The 16380-nt window shown below is 36.9% G+C and overlaps 1 protein-coding gene across 1 annotated transcript in view; it reads right to left on the bottom strand.

Annotated features, from left to right (window-relative positions):
• Positions 1-16380, bottom strand: part of LOC111147662 (laminin subunit alpha 2) — a 502086-nt gene that overhangs the window by 107501 nt on the left and 378205 nt on the right. Inside the window, exons 38-41 of the mRNA XM_022503866.1 lie at positions 14901-15111; positions 7747-7863; positions 6874-7037; positions 5440-5578 (exon numbers count right to left, since the gene is read on the bottom strand). Of these exons, the coding sequence (XP_022359574.1) occupies positions 5440-5578; positions 6874-7037; positions 7747-7863; positions 14901-15111 (631 nt within the window). The remainder of the gene's footprint in view (positions 1-5439; positions 5579-6873; positions 7038-7746; positions 7864-14900; positions 15112-16380) is intronic.

Here is a 16380-nt window from a genome sequence, read left to right as displayed (position 1 = left end):
ATCTCCAATTTCCTTGATTTTGTTGACATTCCTTTTGAAGTGTATTTTATAGTAGCTCAATGGGAGTCTATATTTGGTAAATCCTCAGTTTTTCTCTGAAGATGCCATTATTTTGTCCTTAGAATTCTGAGTTGAGTGGCATATCATATCATATAATTATATAATATACCATGAGCATATTAGTGCATTGTCTGACTTCCATTGTGACTTCAATGGGAAGTATGCTAACTGTAAAATCTTATTCCTTTGTAGATAATCTGCATTTTCTCTCTAGATTATTTTAAGATTTTGTTTTCTTTTTCTTTTTGGTTTCTGTAAGTTTAACAGTTATCTTTTCATGTGTAGACTTATTTTTATTTAATGTGATGGTTTTCCTTACTTTGGGGAATCATGTTTTTCACCAATATTTGAAAATTTTCAGTATCTCTTTGACATTACTACTCCCTATTTTCACTCTTTCAATTTCTGGAACTCCTCATAGACTTACATTTTTACAATCTGCATTCCTTGCCTCCTAAAATCCTTTTATATTTTACCATGTTTGCTACATTCTGGACAAGTCAACTCTAACTTACTCTCTTTTCATCTGTTACTAATGTGCTGGTTGGCCCTCCCCTTCAATTTTTAATTTTAATTCCTATATTTTTCATTTTTAGAAATTGTATTTGCTTCTTTTACAAATTTCCATAGTCTTTAGTCCCTCTTCCATCCCTCTTTTCTATTCATTAACATTTTAATAATTTAAATAATTTTAAATTCTCTTTCAGATTTTTTAGTAATCTCAGGATCATGTTAAGTACTTTGCCTGCCTACCCTCACTTCTACTTGATTATTTATAGTGTATCAGAACAGAGTAGTTTTCTGTATCTTCCTAGATGCCCTAGAGGTTTTAAGAGCCAAGACTAGTACCCCTGCCATTAATTTCTCAGCTTGTAAAGTCTTATACCATATGGATGGTATAAATTTGGACTTCAATCCATAGGCTTGTGACTTTAGCATCTTACAAGACACTTTTTCACAACTGGAAGCATGAAAAGAAACAAGACTTCCAGGAATGTTCCTGGGCTGCAAGGTATGAATGCTCATTAATGAAGATAATCGTCCTAGAGTCTCATGCTTTTGTATACTTCAATTAGAGACTTCTCTTAGAGGTTCAAGGTGATGTCTGTGAGATCTTCTCTCCCTGCCTGGTCTTTAAAATCCCAGCCCCTAGATACTATGATGCATATTTAAGTTCCAAATTCATTGAGCCATAAAGTGGCAGCTTTAAGACTGTGCCATTTTATTTTAACCTTCCTCTGTACTTTTAGATTTTCTTTTGTTTCTTCTTTCTTATAGGAAGTATGCATTAAATTTGGGGAGTTATAATTTATTTAGCATTTCTATGAATTTCTAACATCAGGATGGACCTGAATTAACTCAGGCTGCATGTTGTCAGAAATCTCTGGCTTTCCTATCTAGTGTCCTTGCTTCCTATCAGGGCTTTTCTCCCCACTGATCTGCCACATAAGAGTAAATTTACAAAAATCTAGTTCATTCCTTAGACTCTTGACCCTAAAAGCAATAAAAAACTTCTTTTGAGGTTTCTATGGATTTCTACTCTCTTCAAGTTAAAGGAATAAACACTAAAAAATCACAACAGCAGTTCCTGTATTTATTAGAATCAAGGCTTTAAACTTACTTAATTCCTAGGTATACTTCCTTCGATAAAATATATATTTTTTAGACTTCTCCCTCATCTCTGTAGTTTATCTAAAGCCTACATCTTGCTTATACAGCACTGTTCTTTACTACCTCACTCTTCTTGTTTCTATGAAAAAAATGTCACTTACAAATTGCTTTCATTTTCTTCTGTATTTCATATTATTTTTTTAGAAATATCTGGAAAATACCACACTAAAGATTTTTAGAATTATGGCTCCCTCAAATGATGAGTAATTGTAGCAAGTAACAGAATTTGAATTTGGAGACTAAAAAGAAAGAACACAGTGTACTGGACTTGAAACCTAGTATAAATTCTTCTATTTCTAATGCTCATTCTGGTGAAGATCAGACTGAACACTGACACTAATTGAGAAGGGGGAACCTGGGCTAGAGGGTATTAGTGAATATTGCTGGTGAGTGTGGGTGTGTGTGTGTGTGTGAGAGAGAGAGAGAGAAAGAGAGAGAGAAAGAGAGGTGAGAGAGAGAGAGAGAGAGAGAGAGAAGCGAGAGAGAGAAAGAGAGTGAGAGATCTTAGAGAACCAGAACTATGGAATTCACTCTATATAACCCTTCTTTTCACTGTTGTTGCTGTTTGTTATTGGAAGGCACCAGATTCAAGTGCACAGTACCTAAGACCTTTCCAGTGGAAAATGCAAAGGACCTCATGTGCCAGAGCCACTGAAGTCTGTTGCCTCTGCTGGTGATTCCAATCATCCAATAGCATATGAAATCTATTTGTCTGCCTACTTCTAAAACCTGATCTGGCTGATAACATAGGTTTTAAGTTCACATATCTAGAAAAAATTTTTTTTTAAATATTTTATTTAATTATTTGAGAGAGAGAGAGCATGAGAGAGAGCATGAGAGGAGAAAGGTCAGTGGGAGAAGCAGACTCCCTGCTGAGCAGGGAGCCCGATGCGGGACTCGATCCCGGGACTCCAGAATCATGACCTGAGCTGAAGGCAGTTGCCTAACCAACTGAGCCACCCAGGCGCCCCCATATCTAGAAATTTTTTTAAAAAATTTTTAATTTTCTGTTGTTTTAGCATCAGAGGACTCTTTATAGCCCCAAAGCAATTAAGATTAGAACAAAATAATCTTAATATTCTCTTTTCTAAAGTGACACATTTCCCTTCTTCTTTCCTTGAACCCACCAATGAGAAGTACTAAATGAAACATTATCTTGGACATTGTGTGTCGGAAAACGGATGCTTTATAGTATTTATTCCACCTGACACTAACAGAAAAATAGTATTTGTTTCTTCATAATATCTACATTTCCAAAATACTTCGATATTTAAATAAATGATGTATGCAAGACACGTACCTGTTACTCTTTATATAGGAATGCTCTACAACAGTCTAATTGTATAAAACCTCCACCTGCTTATTACTTTGCTAAATGACCGACTTTCTCTCACTCATATTTTCCTCTCAAAGACCTTCTTGATTTTGTGTGTGTGTTTATAAATAGGTAAACTTAAGCAGATTTTTTAAAATGGAAGTTGCTTTAAACATGCTGTCAATTATACTTTGAGGTTATTTCTATCATTCATTTGCTTTTGTCCTTAGGTTATTCTCAATACTTTTTTTTTCTTCTTACATTATTTCACGTCCATTTTCTTCACAATAGTGATTGGTTGTTCTATTGTTTGTCTAACAGGTCTTATCTCTCCTCATGTAAATTCCTGCTTTGTTTCTTTGTTGTTTCTTTCTGATCCACTGAAAACATTTTTCCTTCTTTTTAGGGAGAGACTCAAATCAGTAAAGGACTCTTCTGTATTTTTATCCTTGAATTCTTTCATACATAAATAATGAACTTAGTCTCATTGTTCTGCGTTTATCCAGCAGTAATACCAGATATTACATATACAGAATGCTAGTCCTAGCTATGTAATTGCTCAACTTAATGACTGGCAAATATATTTATTTAGTAAAACAGAACTATATCATCCTGACATTAAAATTAAAACTTTATTTATTCTGTTCAGAGAGTTTCAACAAACTTTCTGTTCAGTCCAATAAACTTTCTGGGACAAATCAGTCTTTGAGTTTGCAGACAGCCATTTAATCAATAAGTGACTCTCTTTAGGATTTAGTTTGTACTTTTTCAGCTATTTAATTATTTTTTATGTGGGATATGGAAAAAAGAGAAGGAATGATGATAACAAGAGGACATATGGCAATGTATTACAGTTCATCCCAGCTCTATGCTTGAGGCTGACTAGACTGTCATGTATAAGCATCAGTGTTAAGGAAAGAGAACACTTTCTGCCTGTATAAAAATGACAGCATTCTACATATAAAATGCCAGTATTATATTTGGGTGAAATTAAACAGCTCTATAACAAAAGATGTTAGAAGCTTATGAAGATGAAGCAGTAACAATAGTGAGGTTTTGACTGGTACAAATGATTATAGATAGACTTGAAAGATATTACTTAGAATAACATTCATTCATTCATTCATTCCCTCATGAGTGCCTACTATCTGCCAGGTACAGTGCTAGATGCTAAAAATGGTCCTACAGTAAAGCAGAGGTCACATAAAAATGATGAACTTGGAGATCTCAGTCTTTAAAATAGAAGATGAGAAGATAAAGAATTTAGATTTGAAAAATAAGTTCATTTTGAAAAGATAACCAGGCATAAGGAAGTTTCTGCAATAACTGTATCACACTTTTGAATAAGAAATAAACCCAACATATGGTATTATCCCTTATTCCAGAGGAACCAAAACAGTAGTAACTGCTGATGGAATATGACCTTTGCACTATGACCACACTATAAACTTTTTAAGAGTGTGGTAAATATCTTTATTATCCCTGAGATCCAAAAAACACCTTTGTGTCCAATACCAAAGCAGAGAAAACATTGATCTGTTTCTTTAACACTAATTATTTATGTATACTTCATCCACAAAGGTCCAATCTAGTTTTTTTTTTCCCCTCTGAAATTCTGATGCGAAGACCAAAGGAGTTCAGAACATTTAGTTCAGAATATTTTAACTCAGCATGTGCTTCCCATGAAACATTTTTTTTAGCCTCAAATAGTATTATGAGGGTGTATCACATAACTTATTTACAAAATGTTGTTCTACATGGAAAGAGTGAAGATTTTTCAGTACTAAAGATACTCAGATAAGGTGCTATACTCAGAGCCCCCAAATTCTGAAATATTATTTCCAAATGTATTTTGAAGAATGACAGCAGCCAAATGTTCCTTTGTAGGTACCCAGTTCCAATTGATACAAATGGTATAAACAGTTCAGAAGCATAGCATCTCATGTGTTTTGTAAAATGTATGTTTCCTAGTGGAGCTTCGCATGTAACCATTTTGTGGGAGAGTATAAGCAGTGGTGTTAATTTTCAGGGCACTTTCTTTTTGATGATGTTTGGAACAATAGCAATAAATGTCCCTGTCCAGAGTCTTATGTTGGACTGTTTTTCTTCTGTGAGTTGGTGGCAAAAAACTGTGGGGGCAGCTGCAGTAATTTCAAGACCCTCATGAGTAGTACGAAGCCGGGAGAAACTGAGAAAAGAGTTCTAGCACCACAGCACACTGAAAGTTATTTTGGATACGATTTTAAAGGAGCCTCTGAAAAGAATTCAAAGTAAATATTCTAATTTGCTGGGATTTTTCCTGAGCTCATTTAAATTTGAGCAATTTTTTTCTGGACCCTTATTTCAAAAGAATTGACCTGCATTCTTAGTATATAACACTATTCAGTTCTTACCAGTTTTGTAGCTTCGTGTGCAAGACCTTTAGCTTCTTGGGCAATTTTCTCAGCTTCATCAATAGAGTTCTTAATATGGCTGTAGGCATTGAAGGCTGCAGTGGCATTGAAGGAGATGTTTTTAGCCTCATCAAGGATTCTGTTGGGATTGCCCCCAAAAAAGAACATCAGAGCAGTTGGTACTCAAATGAAGAACATTCCACTTATAACCAATATGGCTTCCAAATGATCACAGCCAAGATCACTATGATTCCAAGTCATAATGAGGTAGCTACTTATTGTATTATAGTTTTCAATTTAAACTCATATTCCTAAATAATTCAGCTATGAAATATGACCAATATATTTTTAAACACCCATAGTGTCCTTCAAAAATTTCTGCAACCACATGTACGAGGCAGCTGTGAGCAGGGAGATGAGCCTTTAGGTCATCTGTAAAGCATGCTATGTGTTTGAGAGCACCTGTACCGTAGTACTGGAATGAACTTCACACAATCTCTTTAGGGGAGGTGTACTGCCCAGATGAACACAAATGAATCTCAGAAGGTTAAATAGCTTGTCTCAGATTACATGGCCAACACATCCCTGACTAAGGACCTGGAGCCTGCATCTGTGGACTTTTAGCTTACATGCTTAATTGGCAAAAGTTTACTATAAAATGAATTGTGCCTAAATTGTGGCCAGGGTCTTCAAACATCAATATTCTCCTTTGTATCAGTGATATCGAGTCCTGGAATAGAACCTTTATACATGTTATACATTAAATAACAGATATGAGGCAATTATTCTTGGGGTTTATAGGACTGATATTTATTATGACAATCCCAAAATTGTAGCGGAAGCATACCAGTTATATCTAGAAGGCGATTTATAGGTCAAACACACTTTGCCACTTGACCCTCCCTCCTCTGACCCATTAAGAGTCCCAGCTATAGTGAGCTGTTACTTCACAGGGGAATATGTAGTGTTTCCCTGGAATTTGAAAGAGAAAAAAAAAGATTTAAATGCTATTTATGGGACCACATTGTCAAAAGCCACTGTTTTAGCGATAGTTTTGATTTCATTAAAAATATAAAACTAGAATTTGAAGCAGAATGGGTGTTTATACATTATTACTTAAAGTGCTAATAAAGCAACCGTTGTGCTCTCTTTAATAAAGAACAGAAAATACTTTTTCTTAGTATAGCCTAGGGCTATGTTCCCTCCCTACCCAGCCTTATTTGAATCCACTTTTAACTCAGACTTTTGATGCTGCCTTCAGTGGAGCTTTGCCCAGACCCTCCTAATTAGGCTCTCCCACAGAAAGGCCATGTAGCTTGTATGTTCCTAATTAGAGAAATCAAGATTTGAAAGAAATGCTCTACCATTTCTGCTCGTCACAACTTTTGGACAAGTGTCAAGATACACAGACATTTCCAACAACAAATGACATACCCATCAAGGACAGCAGACGAGTCATTCAACTGAGCCGCATGGCTCTCAGCCCGGGACACCTTCTCAGCCAGGTTCCTGTCCTTTATTTCCTGGGCAAGGTCATCAATTTTATCTTTAAGCTCTTCAGACATGGGTGGCAATTTAGTTTGAATGTCTTCAACATACTGGTATATAAGAAGAGAGGGCATTTTAAGTAAGTGAATTCAAGCTTCCTCTCCGTTACTAATTTCTCTAGGAGATATAATTACACACACTGTTTTTTTTTATGAAACTTCAATTTTACTAATATAGCAAAAAGAGAATACAGAATAAAAGCTGTTATTTAATGAGAGAGATTTGGAAATACATGGAGCCAATTTACACCAAGAAGAACCTAACTATCTTTTTCTAAGAAAATGCTTCTTCTTAGGTATACATGCATAAATGATAGCCATTAGAATTTTTTAGACCATATGTGTTTCTATTGCCATATAGTACAGTGTCTATCTACTGCATTACACACTGTACTGAAAGTCTGCTTACAGGTTTACATTTCTCTTTTAACCAATGTTATATAAATATTGAAGCAGATTTTAAGAGCTATCCTGGGAACAAGAAATGCCCTTCATCACTATGGAGAAAAAAATAAAGGTTTCTAGGAGTGTTGTGAGTACTCTCACACAGGCACTCATGTCTGTTGGGAGAACAATGTGGATTTTTAACTGTTGCCAAGAGCTCGCATGGTCACAATGCAATCAAGCAGAAACGATCTGACACCCACAAGAAAAAAAAATAGTATTTGGTTATGTTGCTGAGATTTATCACTGCCTCCCACTTATGAAAGCTTATGCCATTATTATTTTCTTTTAACTTTGGCTTTTATGAAATACTCACATCTATGACTGAGTTGATTTCGCCTGCAAGATGGTTGGCTTCATCAAGTATGTCATTGCCTTCTTTTAAAGTGTTCTCAGTTTGTTGTTGGCCACGTTCAATAGCCTCCTTCTTTTTCTGTAGTACAGTATGAACAAAACATCAAAACGCCCTTTGGACGAAACCCTATCTGGCCCGGTATTCCTTCCTCCGACTTCCTTGAGGGGACTAAACACAGGATTTGCAAACAAGGCATGTTGGGTTGACGATGAGGCTGGATGAGAATGATATCAACTACCTGGCTGGTCCTTCAAGAATTATTTTATTTATATGCCTATCTAGATACTTTCTTCCTCCCAGTGTGAGAAAGTCATCCAAGAGAAGAAAAGTTATGTGATGTTAGTTGAGGAATGAAGAACTATTTCTGAAGCAAGATGGACACCCATTTTAAACTCAAGTGTAAATACCAAATATAAATTCCTGAGCATGTGGTAGCACCCTGAATTACACTGGAACTAGACATTGCATTCCAGAATCAAGGTCCAAATGAGTACTTTGTGAGCATAAACACAAGCAGATTTAGTCTAGGGGAGTTCTGTAAAAATTGGAAGAAGTGAGACTTTTAAGGGAACTTAAGGGAAGTGATTTTCAAAAAAAGAGAAATGAACACATGGAAGAATAAATTTAATGGACTGTTCCATAAAAAGAGAGCAAGCTCTGATTTTTCCTTGATGCTGAGAGCTTGTCTCAAAACTACATGGAACTCATTCCTAGCCTAGAAGGGTAAAATCAATGAGAGAGAAATATTGTTATTTTTCTTTTGGAGCGTACCTTTGCCTCTTCTCTCTTTTTTTTTCCCTTGATACATCTCACTCCTCTCAATCACTTGTGCATTTAACAGCATCCATTTTAAAATGCTGTCATTTTATGTTTTTATATAGATAATAATGTTAGTTTTATATTCACTTATATCTCAAGATGTGCCAGGTCATTTATCAGGTTTTCTCATTAAATTCTACAATAACTCGTCAGTTCCTATGTTTACCACCTTTTCAAATAATAGGAAACTGAACAAATGATTTGCTCAAGGTCACTCTAACTATGCAGTAGAGGTTTGGGCCCTGGTCTAGCTAATGATAAAGCCTGGGTCTTGGTGTATCAAAGCACGGTCTCTCCTATTATGGAAATCACTTGTCTTATTTGTGCTGGGACAGCACTGATTTCATATCTTCTTTTCCTGTCTCTTCACCAACCACCTCAATGGGCTACGAGCACACACATCTGGGTCTGACCTGTGACCCTCGTGGTGGCAATTCCCTCCCCCATGAGCTCTCCCCCAGTCCTTTGTCTTGTTTCTTCCTCCACACTCTGTTCCTGGTTACTTCTCTGACCACCTCTCTAAAATAGCAGTCATCCTCATCCCAATTATTTTCTACATGCTGCAGCACAGTGATTACAAACTAGATGCCTGCACTAGCCTGCCTGAGACCGCATCCCAGCTCTGCCCATCCACCAGCTATGCAAAACTGGGGTGAGTTATTTAGCTTCATGTAAAATGCTTAGTCTCTCCTTTCTCCAATGTGGCCCATTGACCAGCAGGAGCAGCAACACCTGGAAGGGTATTAGAAAAACACGATCTGTCTTTTCAAGAACTACCAACTCACAATCTACATTTTAACAAGAACTCTAGGTGATCACAGCAAAATCTGAGAAGAACAGGCTTAGAACACTGCCTAGCACACAGTAAGCACAACGCAATTGCTAACTTATAATTATTTTGTTCTTTGTCTTAGCACTCATTTATCTGAATTCTATTCTACAGGGTGGCCACAAACTATAGAAACATAGATAACGTTATTTTATTTTTTCTGTGGATTGAACCATCTTGATTACTTCTTCTGGGAGTTGCTGAAAGCACTGTTACTTGAGGAAAATCAGGGACACCAGTTCATCATAAGATGCAGGTACAGGATAGGAATCAGTGGAAATGCACAGCCTGTTGAACTGTACATAACCGAAGAAGCATAACATACTGAATATACCATACTATATCACTGAACATATCACTTAGTATATATAGTAATCCATGCTCCAGACTTTATGTCCATATTATATACTCATTGGTCTAGTGACTCTCTCCCTCACTATAATATAAATGCCATAAAGACAGTCTATATGTATCACTGTACCTTCAGGACCTAGAAAAGTTTCCTCCATAAACATTTTTTGAATGAATAAATGAAATTAGAGTCCATTCCTGGGACTTACTTGCACTGGTGACACTTGGATCATTCAGCTAGTCCCATCCCTGGCTAATTCAGAGCAAGTCTCACTATGCCGTTCTTATTCATGGACAACACAGGTAGGGGTACTCCTGGTGTTGCTGTTTACAAGTCATATCTTATCTTCCAAGGGTTTAACATTCTTTTCCCTAACTATCAATTTTAGCCCCTAGCTTTTATATGAACTGATTTAAAGTCATGCTATATTCTGACACTTGATAATCTTTTCAACTTCACTTGTTTGTATTCATGAATCAAGCTAATTTAAAATGCTGTACCAATCGGAGGGAGAGAATATTTCCACATATATGTTAGGTGAAGAGCTATACCCATTCTGATTTCAATTAAGTAGTGAATGAGAATCTTCCTAAAAGCTCTATTTGAGTCACTTTAGGGAACCAACTGTTATGCAAAGGTAAAAATGTGTTCTTTATCATCCTAAAGCAGAAATGATAATCCAGAGACCAGGGAGATTTCAGAGGTGGCTAATTTTCAAATTAGGCACTAATGGAATCTAGCTCCGAACTATTTGGAGCTCCCAAATATTAATGAAAGTATTGATGCAACTTTTTTTTTTTTTTTTTTTTTTTTTTTTTGCTTTATGGCACTTTATTCACTGGAAAAAAATTCTGTTCTGTCTTTGTGCCAGACACTATTGTTGCCCCAAGGGTACAGTGGGCAGGAAAGAAGTGTTCCTCATGGCTTGCCTGGAGGAGGGAGTAAATGAATGAGTGAATTAATATAGTAATATTTTAAAAATAATTCTGAGTGCCACAAAAGTAAATAAAGAGAGGGAATGGATAGAGATTGATTTAAGATAAGAAATACCTAAGGTAGGAAGCTTGAAGGAACAAAAAGGGAGCCCATGGATAAAGGGAATTCTTCTCCCAAAGTATGCTATAAGCATAAACTATTAAGTTTTTCCACTTAAGATCAAAGTTGATTATATTTCTACTTTTAACTTCTAATCAGATCTTAATTCATTCCAGAGCTCTCTAAATCTAAAACCTTTCTGGGTGTGGTAGAAGGATTAAGAATACACAGAAGTTTATTTCCCTGTCTGTCCAGCAACTAACTACTTTCTCTGAATCCTTCCTTTGGCAACCTTCTGATGATCGATTTGGGGACTGACTCTTGAGCATATGTTACCTCACAAAACTGAATGGCTCATAATCTCAGGGTCCATCAGGTGCACAGTCCCTTCTACCCTCTCTGCATCTCTGGAATTTCCCCTCTAAGCCTGTGCCCCTCTGGAAGGCTCCATTCAAAGTCTTCTATAATCCAAATGCTATTTCCAGAGCCATCTTCTGCTACACACTTCTGGAGCTGAGCAATGAATTTTATGGCTCTCTTTGACATTTTGTAGGATCACCTTGCGCTTCCAGAGTTCTGCATTTGGGCTCATGTGACTCCAACATTTCTCTTAGTCACTGCTATGATGCCATCATTTTTGTGACTCTTTTGCAGATGCTCCTAGCCCATATTAATCACAGTATTATGTACTGTGAAAGGTTCAACTGCCTAAATTATAAAGTATATGAGGCCAGGAATCATTCCTAGTCAATGTCAAACATCATGGTTACCAACAGCACCTTGCTGTGATAGATATGACAGATACTTAATATTACTACTGCCTACTTTCCTAACCTTATACCACACTATTTCCTAACACAAAACTAATTCTCCAGTTTGTATAAACCACTCACACATTTTCCAAAATGTAACTAATCCATGACCCCAATATTTCAATTGTTAATGATAGTTTCCAGGATAAGACCCAAATACCTTAACTTGATCTCAGAATGCACTTGGTCTTTCATGACTCAAGTTCTGGACCTTGTCTGTCTTCTCTGGCCCTCTATCCCTGATTTGTTCCCATGCAGTCTTCATTCTAGTCCTATCAATCCACTGGATTTTCCCCCAAATGTCTTATGTTTTCTTTCCCCACCCCCCATGTCTTTACAAATGGTTTTCCATATTCTTGGGATGTTCTTCTTTTATCTACCTTAACTAAGTAGTGCTTTTCCTTCAAGACTCAGCACATTCATCATGTCCTCTGTGAAGCTCTCCTTAACCCACGGGTGATTTAGGTTCCCTTCCTTTGCTTACCTCTATGATAATTACTGTAGCGCATAAACAGTGACTTACTTATGTGTATCTCTCACTAAATACAAATCACCTGAAGCCATCAGAGATGGTGACTTAATTCTTTATATCACTGGCTCTCAAACTTAAGGCTACATCCAAATGTTTGGAGGGATTTTTAAAACACAAGTTGCTGGGCTCCACTCCCAGTTTCTGAGTTGGTAGGTTTGGGATGGAGCTCGAGAATTTGCATTTTTAACAAGTTTCTAGCTGATGTTCACCTTACAGTTCTAAGGACCACACCATAAGGACCAGTCTTTGATATAATCAATTTTTATGTTTGGCACATTTCTTGAACTTGTAGGGGCTTAATAAGCCTTTTTAATAAAAAAAAATGCTTATTTCCTTAAAATAAAAAAATAACTTTTTTTTAGGTTATTTATTTATTTATTTATTTGACAGACAGAAATCAGAAGTAGGCAGAGAGGCAGGCAGAGAGAGAGGAGGAAGCAGTCTCCCCGCTGAGCAGAGAGTCTGATGCGGGGCTCAATCCCAGGACCTTGGGATCATGACCTGAGCTGAAGGCAGAGGCTTTAACCCACTGAGCCACCCAGGTGCCCCAAAATAAAAAATAACTTTTGATCTGGGCCTTAACTATAGCACCTTCTTTATGAACATAGGCACAAGGCACTTATCTATTCAAATACACTGTAACCATCATTTGACTGAATAATAAGCTGTATCAGTTACTCTCAAACCAGTATGCACAATGGATTAATCTATGGAGATTTTTAGAATATGAACCCTGGACTACAGCCCAGACTAACCAAAAGACATATTCCATAGGAGCTCAGGGAACCTGCCTTTGAACACACTTTTCATGTGATTCTCAGCTAGCTGGTCTACCAGGTAAGCAACCTAATCAGCCCTTGCAATCTTAAGTAAGCTGTGTCTTACTCATGGTCATTTAGTCAGTTTTTCTATTTACTCCAGTAAGTTTTTAACAAGCCTTTAGTTAAGCATGACACACAAAATGAAAATACAGAAAGAACTGCTTAGAATCCATTGCAACACTGACTACATAAGCTCCAGGCATCTCTAGGGATGCCCAAGAATGATGGCTCCTGGTTTTAAACATCACTAAAAGGAAGGAGTAGCTGAAAGGACCATTTACTGAGCCACTATAACTCTTCTTGAAATACTTCCCAAATGCTTATTATGCTTTCCACATAGGTAATTTTAATTTCTTAAACTGTTGCCATAAAATGGAGAGGTGCACCTCTGGGTAAGTTACACCACTGGTGTGTCACCGAGCAGGATGAATCATGCCGGTGCTGGGGACATGACAGTAGCCCAGCATCCTGCCTTACAAGATGGTACTTTTTCTTTAATATTTCCAGCATGTCAGTCAACTCCAAATTGGTTAAGATTAGATACTTCAGTCAAGAAAAAAGTGAACCTCCTTAATCTTCCATCACAATGACAAGGATAAATCCCAGAAGAGGGACTAGGAAAAAACACTTAAAAAAATTAACTCATCAGGGTGCCTGGGTGGTACAGTCAGTTGAGCATCTGCCTTTAGCTCAGGTCATGATCTCAGGGTCCTGGGATAGAGTTCCACATCTGGCTCTCTGATCATCGGGGAGCTTGCTTCTCCCTCTCCCTCTGACCCTCCTCCTAGCAAATACATAAACAAAATCTTTAATCTTTTACTTTTTAATCTAAAGGAAAATGGAAAGAAATGAGGAGGTGAAAAGAAATCCAGATTTGTTCTATTCAACTGCCATTCAATAACATTTTTGAGCATAATAAATGCCAGAGAGTGTTCATTTATAGTTGAGGGTGAGATGATACACTAGAAGAGATAGAGGTCTGCTGCTGTTTTCAGATCTTTTGGGGTTAAACACTTTGAAAACAGCCAAGGTAGGTTTGTTCCTGGAGAGAAATTGTTGCTGTTGTTTCAATACCAAATACAGGTTGTACCATCAAATGTGCTGAATTAACTCTCGGGAAAAGTGCTCAATTTGCCACGTCAAGTATTAAGGACAGAAAGAAGGGAGGGAGGAAGGAAGGACGATAAAGGAAGGGACAGAGGGAGGGAAGAAGAGAAGGAAGAATCTATTTTAGTTCCAGCCTCCTCAGTTTTCTAAAAAAGGCAGAAGCTGCCCATCATTTCTTGAGGAGAGAATTACCTCTTGTCTGTGAGGAAAAAGAGGGAAAAATCACTCAGACTTGATCTGTTCGTGGTAGTCCCTTTTAAAATTTCAATTGCATAGAACACATTACAAAGAAAAAGAGAACCAATATCTTCCCAAACACTGGACTCTCCATGGGCCAGATTCCATTAGGGAATACTTGGTACTTTTGTGACCGATGGCAGCTAGATGTTTAAACAATGGTGCGTGGGCTACCAAATCATATGAGGTCAGTACTCAGAGATACCTTGGGTGTGCTCTAGCATAATGCACTCTTTGGATAGCTTGAAGACTGAAGCTTTGAGAATTCAGTTGCCTTGCCCAAGATGTATTTCTAGAAAGTGACAAGTTGTCATTAAGATCAAGGTCCCATTGTATCACACTGTCCTCAGAATCTTTAATATTTTGTTATCTAAATTTTATCTGATTCCATGGAAATGGTCATTGAATTTTCTTGAAAAAAAGATCATTACCTGTTCTGCTCTTTAGAAGTCTCCTTTCGGAGTTGTTCTTGATTTGGGTAAATATGCATCAACTTGACTAATCAGCCATGTTCAGCCCCCAACCCTCTACCCCATCCCTACAGATTCAGGTGAAAATCCCTAAGACTCACCTCCAAAGCAGTCATGTTTTTCTGGTTGGCTGCAGATAAGCGATTAGCCTCTCTGATTTTCTCCATGGCTTCTCTCAACAGGTCCCAAGCATCATCAACTTTGTCTTTGTAGTCTGCCAATATCGTCTGGAGACCCTTCTCCATTTCCTCGTTTTTCCCTCGGGACTCTCCAAATAACTTCTTCACTTTCTTCAGAAGGCCTTCAGCAGCTCTGCAAGCAGCCCAGCCCAATAACAGACAATAAGCCCTTGTCACTGCCTCATGGTTTATTGGTATTAAAACTGTGTTACAAAAAGAGGTTAACATTTAAAGAACAGAAAAATAAGACAGTATTTAAAGCAGACTGACTATACTAAATCAAGATGAAAATGGATACCTGAAAAGTGGTAAGACCATTTATAATTAATATTAAAGCACAAAAATATACACATTTAAAATGTATTAGTAATATAGCATTTTCAATTTGAGTCACGTTTTTCTCATAATCTAACTGATAAATTTTATGATCCATTTCACATACCCCTGACCAAAAAAGCCCCCAGTGTCACCACAGTGATATATTTTCTCCATTACTTTGAATATAAGGTATGAACATTGATATGTTTGTTTAGAAATTGTGAACAGAACTATTCTTGACGTGCTAATACAATATCATGATGTTGATCTATTTTTCTTTTTTCTTTCAGCTGAGTGATCTGGGAGTTTCCTGATTTTAACTTAATGGTTTTCCTAAAGTGATAATATTCTGAGCCTTTAAAAAAAAGACCAAACACTTGGATAACAGTAGTTCTCAAGCTAACCGGCATCACCATCCCCGACATACTTGCCAAAACAGATTGCTTGGTCCCATCCCCAAATCTCTGGATTGGGTAGTTTAATAATTTATATGTCTAGGGGCACCTGGGTGGCTCAGTGGGTTAAGTGTCTGCCTTTGGCTGGGTCATGATCCCAGCATCCTGGGATAGAGCCCCGCATCTGGCTCCCTGCTCACAGGAAAGGCTGCTTCTCCTTCTCCCTCTTCCTGTTGCTCCTCCTGCTATACTCTCTCTCTCTCTCTCTCAAATAAAGAAATAAAATCTTTATAAAAATAATTTATATGTGTAACAAGTTCTCAAGTGTTGCTGATACTATTCATAATATATATAATATATTATTTAAGTATTAATATCATCACTTTGAATTTAGGTGACTATAAAAATAAACAGCTATTTTTTTATTGAATGTATGGTCACATAATTCATCTGCATTAGTAAAATCGCAATTATTATTCTCAATCTCAAATTTTCAGCCCTAAATTCAAAGTAGTAGGCATTTATTATTTGATGACTCTTCTATTCAGCATTTCCTAAAATGACAAAATGCACAAAATGGATTGCTAAATTCACAACTTTATTTATCCAGAGATATTTTCATTAAAACAATAACAACAAAAAACTATTCATGGTTTAGAAGTCCCTAACGCAAGCGATTAATAAAGCAA

Source organism: Enhydra lutris, unplaced genomic scaffold (assembly GCF_002288905.1).
Source record: "Enhydra lutris kenyoni isolate GAN:26980312 unplaced genomic scaffold, ASM228890v2 scaffoldscaffold17, whole genome shotgun sequence".
Lineage (NCBI taxonomy): Eukaryota > Metazoa > Chordata > Mammalia > Carnivora > Mustelidae > Enhydra > Enhydra lutris.
Note: the sequence above shows the minus strand (reverse complement) of the source record. Positions and strands in the feature narration are given on the sequence as shown.